This window comes from Anolis carolinensis, chromosome 4 (genome assembly GCF_035594765.1).
Source record: "Anolis carolinensis isolate JA03-04 chromosome 4, rAnoCar3.1.pri, whole genome shotgun sequence".
NCBI lineage: Eukaryota > Metazoa > Chordata > Lepidosauria > Squamata > Dactyloidae > Anolis > Anolis carolinensis.
The window spans coordinates 253,264,808-253,271,242 of NC_085844.1; the positions used below are offsets into that span (position 1 = coordinate 253,264,808).

Sequence of the window (6,435 nt, forward strand, 5' to 3'; positions counted from 1 at the left end):
AAAAGGGCAGTATATAGGCAGAGAAGCCACCTCAGAAAGAGAGATGGCTATTGGAAGAGAGCTAAGGTATCAACAAAGGGCTTCTATGGAAATGTTCAAAAGGAAAGCTTCTCAGAGGGCCAGGCAAGGATTGAAGTGAGCCATGGAAGGGAGAAAGAAGTCCTTGAAGATGATAAAACTTGAGTGATAATTAAATTCTTAACTCTAGGAGTTCCTCTCAGAAGGCCAGAGCATTGCCATGGAGACTAACATAGGTACGAGAGTTGAATGAAAATTAATGCCTCCACCTTCGTTACTTGGGTTTGGATGGGAATATTTTAATAAATCAAATGCATAAATGATCCTTAGAATGTGCTCTTTAACTACCGCTATTCACTTTTCCACATAGTCACAGACAATTGGATACATTTCTGCCAAATATGAACAAGTTTTCTGAAGCCGTCACAGAAGAAGTCGACACTCTGTTTCCGCAACCGGCGTCTCACAGGACCCATTGTGCACAGATCTTCTGATACCCAAGCAAAGCAAAAATGTGACCCACACGTTCTTGTGAAATGCCGATTGTGCTTGAAATTTCTCTCTGAGTGATACGACAATCGTCCTGAATCAATCTGTCAACCTTTTGCTTGTAAAACTCAGTAGTTGTTGTCAAGGATGTCCAACTCTTTGGTTGTCACGCAAGTCAGATGTTCCTACCTCAACATATTTAAACTTACTAGCCCAACAATGCACAGGACTCACATCCACACAATCAGCATCAACAGCTTGCATTCTCTGAGGAATCTCCTTTGGGGTGGCACTTTCTGTTGTCAAGAATTCAGTGATTGCACATTGCTTAAGTCGCATTGACCGACCGTCTGCACATGGTTCTATACTTCGCACTTTAACAACACAACCGTTCAATGCTAAGGCTTCCCGCCAAATGGAACTGTAGAGGAGAGTCTACTGAACAAGCCAGGACCTGCTGCAGACCAGGACTGCCATCTGTTGAGGAGTTATGAAGGTGGAGGCATTACTTTTCATTCAACCCGCATACTTGGTATTGCACAGGTATGCATTCCTCCTGATGCAGTGTTTCTCAACCTTCCTAATGCCGTGAAAGGAGATTCCACTTGAACATCAGGAAGAACTTCCTCACTGTGAGAGCTGTTCGACAGTGGAACTCTCTCCCCGGGGCCGTGGTGGAGGCTCCTTACTTGGAGGCTTTTAAGCAGAGGCTGGATGGCCATCTGTCGGGGGTGCTTTGAATGCGATTTCCTGCTTCTTAGCAGGGGGTTGGACTAGATGGCCCATGTGGTCTCTTCCAACTCTACTATTCTATGATTGTATGATTCTATGTGACCCCTTAATACAGTTCTTCCTGTTATGGTGACCTCTAACCATAAAATTATCTTAGCAAATAAAAACGAGTCCAGACTTTTGGGGTGCAGGGGAATGGTGCATTTATTGGCAAGGGAAAGAGCGTTAGAGGGACCATCAAAGGGGCAAGTGGGTCTGGTGCGGGATTTGGACTCTTCTTGGAGCAGGAGGGATGGGCAGAGGATCTCCGGTCTGACATCTGGGATGTCCACGATACATGGATCCAGACCTCCTTCAAGGTCAGGCTGTGAAAAGAAGAGAGAGTCAGAGGCAGGAGGAGGAAGCGGGGTCCACAGAAGCAAAAGAAATCTCAGCCATTATCCAGTCAATCTTAAAACTGTGCAGATGCCACATTTGCTATTTCCGTCTTCCCCAAAGTGATGAAATTACGTCAGTAGACTTTCCCCTGAACATATATGGCATCAGAGCTTTTGGATGATTCACTTCAAGCTGTCCCATAACATTCCCTTTCAAAGGTTTTCTGAGGACCTATCAGATCCACTGGAGGAAAACAGGTAGGGATTCAACTGACGATAAAAGATTCCTGGCTGGGGGCTCTGGAGGCCACTCCATCTCTGTTCCCCCTGGGCCAAAAAGACATCTCTTCCTGCAGGGAGATTGGGGTCAGGGCCGGCCCCACTCATGCGGCAGCTGACGCCGCCGCCTCGGGCGCAGGCCCGGGGGGGCGCCGTCAGGCTGGGCGGGAGGCGGGGCACCGCCCTGACGGTGCCCCGCCTCCCGCCCAGTGCGCCCTGGCCCGTCTGGCCTGCTTGAAAAGGCCAGACGGGCGAGCGGGAGTAGCGTGGGAGGCGGGGCCAGCTCTGACGCCGCTCCCCCCCCCCGCCCAGCGTGCCTTGGCCCCGCCTCCCACGCTGCGTGGGAGGCAGGGCCAAGGCACGCTGGGCGGGGGGGGAGCGGCGTCAGAGCTGGCTCCGCCTCCCACGCTACTCCCGCTCGCCCGTCTGGCCTTCCTAGAAGGCCAGAAAGCAGCGGAGGTCCCTCCAGGCCGCGATTGCGGCCTGGAGGGACCTCCGCTGCTTTCTGGCCTGGTAGGAAAGGCCAGACGGGCGAGCGGGAGTAGCGGAGGCGGAGCCAGCTCTGACGCCGCTCCCCCCCCGCCCAGCGTGCCTTGGCCCCGCCTCCCACGCTGCGTGGGAGGCAGGGCCAAGGCACGCTGGGCGGGGGGGGAGCGGCGTCAGAGCTGGCTCCGCCTCCCACGCTACTCCCGCTCGCCCGTCTGGCCTTCCTAGAAGGCCAGAAAGCAGCGGAGGTCCCTCCAGGCCGCGATTGCGGCCTGGAGGGACCTCCGCTGCTTTCTGGCCTGGTAGGAAAGGCCAGACGGGCGAGCGGGAGTAGCGGAGGCGGAGCCAGCTCTGACGCCGCTCCCCCCCGCCCAGCGTGCCTTGGCCCTGCCTCGGGAGGCGGGGCCAAGGCACGCTGGGCGGGGGGGAGCGGCGTCAGAGCTGGCTCCGCCTCCGCTACTCCCGCTCGCCCGTCTGGCCTTTCCTACCAGGCCAGAAAGCAGCGGAGGTCCCTCCAGGCCGCAATCGCGGCCTGGAGGGACCTCCGCTGCTTTCTGGCCTTCTAGGAAGGCCAGACGGGCGAGCGGGAGTAGCGTGGGAGGCGGAGCCAGCTCTGACGCCGCTCCCCCCCCGCCCAGCGTGCCTTGGCCCTGCCTCCCACGCAGCGTGGGAGGCGGGGCCAAGGCACGCTGGGCGGGGGGGGAGCGGCGTCAGAGCTGGCTCCGCCTCCGCTACTCCCGCTCGCCCGTCTGGCCTTTCCTACCAGGCCAGAAAGCAGCGGAGGTCCCTCCAGGCCGCAATCGCGGCCTGGAGGGACCTCCGCTGCTTTCTGGCCTGCTAGGAAGGCCAGACGGGCGAGTGGGAGTAGCGTGGGAGGCGGGGCCAACTCTGGCCCCGCCCCCCCGCCCAGCGTGCCCTGGCCCCGCCTCCCACGCAGCGTGGGAGGCGGGGCCAGGGCACGCTGGGCGGGGGCGGGGCCAACTGTGGCCCCGCCCCCTCACTAATCGCCATGGCCCCGCCTCCCACGCAGCGTGGGAGGCGGGGCCAGGGCGCGGGAGGCGGGGCCGGTGGCGGGGGCGCTTTTCAGCACCCCCGCTTCCCATTAAAAATTATCTCCGGCCGGCCCTGATTGGGGTTCACATCCTTGACATAAAGAAGGGGGGATTTGGAACCCCATCCTTGGCTGTTGCTCCCACACTCCCCACTTGCCCCCTGCACCACCCTCACCCTGTTGTAGATGACGGGAGAGATAACACCAAGAGAGATCTTTTTGTTGAGGCTGGAAAGGATTTTATTTTATTCAGCTGAAGACTCTGGAAGTGGAATCTCTTCCGAAAGAAAAACCAGAGTCCCGATCAAGGCGTTGACTTGCCTTTTATACATTTTCAGACAAAGAACATGCTTCTACATACATCTCGTCATCAGTACGTCACTTCACATGTTTACATGCATGGGCATAAATATGCACAATCAGCATTTTTCTATCTAAGCACTCTAAAAAGCCTGTAGCAAGTCACAGATCCCAAGAGAGATCCATCAAGAGGACACTCTTGGCCTGTCAAGCTGTACTAGGAACCAATTCACACTGGAATGTATAGAAAACAGGCCCCCTTCTCCCAGCTTGTCCTGTCAGCTTGTGCATCCCTAAAATCTAACACAGAGAGAGTCTGATTTTTCTACATTTCACTGCTTCTAATGTGCATACAATATATGACTAAAAATCCATATTTTTCAGTTCCTCATCAACCCAACATGACCCCAGGAAGGAGGCTGCAAAGGAAACCCAGCTGCCCAAGGGGAGGGGGAGCTGGGAGTGAAAGAAGGGTGGCCTGCTATTTCGTGGGAAGGTAGCTTCCCTGGTTCTAAAGCAGATCCATGTGGCCTTGCAGAGACTCCAGAGCAAAGGAAAGGGACTCACCCCTGAGAGGATTAGTGCAGGATGCTGAACACCCATATCTGCAACACTTCTGGATCCCAGGGCAGTTATAGTCTGAGGAGCACAACAAGCCACAATGTGTTACCCTGCCTGGAGGTGGATGAGGTGATGGGCATCTCCCAGGCTTTTCTGTAAAGGAGGACAAATACAAAAGTTGTAGGACATCCTTCCTCAAAGGGCCAGGCAGCCGCTCTTCTGCCTCACAACATTTCTAGGGTGAGAACAACTGCATGACGCAAGACACTCTTTCCCTTCCAAGTCAAATGAGCTTTTGAGCACCGATCCTGGCAAACCACAACTCTTTTTCTTGGTCTCCGTTCTTCCACATCCCTATTAGGACAAGTTAGGGTCTTTTCACAGGTGGCAAGCAAACTGACATGGACCTTTGCTATCACATGATGCTGTGTGGACACCATTTCAAACAGCCTCCTCCCCATTATCCTCCTCTCCCTCACTTTTGACAGGCAAAACCCATCCATAGCTCCCCACACCACTACTACTGCTTCTGTGCCAGGAGTAATATGCCATCAGCAGAAGGGATTCTTCTGCAAGGAACCAGAACAGCTACTACTGATGCCCAGGAGACAGTAATAAGAATGGCAAGTGGTTCACCTGGAACTTATTGACTAGGCGCTCTACAACACTCCTGGGTCAACCACCTCTCACACCACCATGACCCTACTGATGCCCAGGAAACAATAATAGGAATGACAAGTGGTTCACCTGGAACTTATTGACTAGGCCCTCTACAAGACTCCTAGGTCAACCACCTCTCAGATCTCCATGACTCTACTGATACCCAGGAAACAATAATAGGAATGGCCTGTGGGCCACCTGGAGCTTATTGACTAGGCCCTCTACAACACTCCTAGGTCAATCACCTCTCAAACCTCCATGACTCTACTGATACCCAGGAAACAATAATAGGAATGGCCTGTGGGCCACCTGGAACTTATTGACTAGGCGCTCTACAACACTCCTGGGTCAACCACCTCTCACACCACCATGACCCTACTGATGCCCAGGAAACAATAATAGGAATGACAAGTGGTTCACCTGGAACTTATTGACTAGGCCCTCTACAAGACTCCTAGGTCAACCACCTCTCAGATCTCCATGACTCTACTGATACCCAGGAAACAATAATAGGAATGGCAAATGGGCCACCTGGAGCTTATTGACTAGGCCCTCTACAACACTCCTAGGTCAATCACCTCTCAAACCTCCATGACTCTACTGATACCCAGGAAACAATAATAGGAATGGCCTGTGGGCCACCTGGAACTTATTGACTAGGCCCTCTACAACACTCCTAGGTCAATCACCTCTCAGACCTACATAACCCTACTGATGCCCAGGAAACAATAATAGGAATGGCCTGTGGGCCACCTGGAACTTATTGACTAGGTCCTCTAAAACACTCCTAGGTTAACCACCTCTCAGACCTCCATGACCCTACTGATGCCCAGGAAACAATAATAGAAATGGCCAGTGGGCCACCTGGAATTTATTGACCAGGCCCTCTACAACACTCCTAGGTCAACCACCTCTCAGACCTCCATGGCCCTTCTTTTCTATCGTATTTGGTCTGATCTCTACACTTAGATGGTTCTGAAGACTTGGAGGAGGGAGGTCCGCCCAGTGCATGCAAATATTTGAACCAAGGTCTTATCTAGAGAGCCTTGCCCATCCAGGATTGAGGGACAGAAATCTTTGGAGGGGCATCTCTATGCAGGTATCACTCACCTTTCTTGGAGGCAGAAGGCATCGAGGCACAGGTGGCCAGGAGACCAAGGAAGAGGAGGAGGAGGCCAGTTGAGGACTTCATGGCTAGGCAGGACTGAGTGAAGCTCCCGTTCTACCAACCTCTTTCCTTTATATCCACTTCCAGAACAGATTGGGCAACTTCATCTCTTGAAACTGAACAGGAAACAAAGCACAGAGCCTATCTTAGGAAATTACCTTGTTGCATGATATCAGGAGAGCCATGAGGTTTTGCCCAATGAGAGGCACAAGGAAGTAGGTCTCTTGCCCAAGAATTAATGAGGACACCTCGGACAAGTAAAGGTCCACCCAGCCTTTCCCAGAAGCTTCTTGCACCAAATTCATTCCAGGTAA

The 6,435-nt window shown here is 53.5% G+C and overlaps 1 protein-coding gene across 1 annotated transcript; it reads right to left on the bottom strand.

Annotated features, from left to right (window-relative positions):
• Positions 1-1,425: 1,425 nt before the first annotated feature.
• Positions 1,426-6,176, bottom strand: LOC103281860 (nawaprin). The gene is made up of 3 exons (XM_008124152.3): positions 6,064-6,176; positions 4,300-4,446; positions 1,426-1,604 (listed from the first exon to the last, which is right to left on the bottom strand). Exons 1-3 carry the CDS (start codon positions 6,143-6,145, stop codon positions 1,600-1,602), a joined length of 234 nt encoding a protein of 77 aa, XP_008122359.1. The 5' UTR covers positions 6,146-6,176; the 3' UTR covers positions 1,426-1,599.
• Between the last annotated feature and the right edge of the window lie 259 nt (positions 6,177-6,435).

Bases quoted from the DNA above. Each gene is read 5' to 3' on its own strand.
- LOC103281860 (XM_008124152.3), bottom strand. From the start codon at position 6,145: ATGAAGTCCTCAACTGGCCTCCTCCTCCTCTTCCTTGGTCTCCTGGCC. The intron at 4,447-6,063 runs GTGAGTGATACC...CCTCCTTTACAG, and splicing joins GCCTTCTGCCTCCAAGAAAG to AAAAGCCTGGGAGATGCCCA.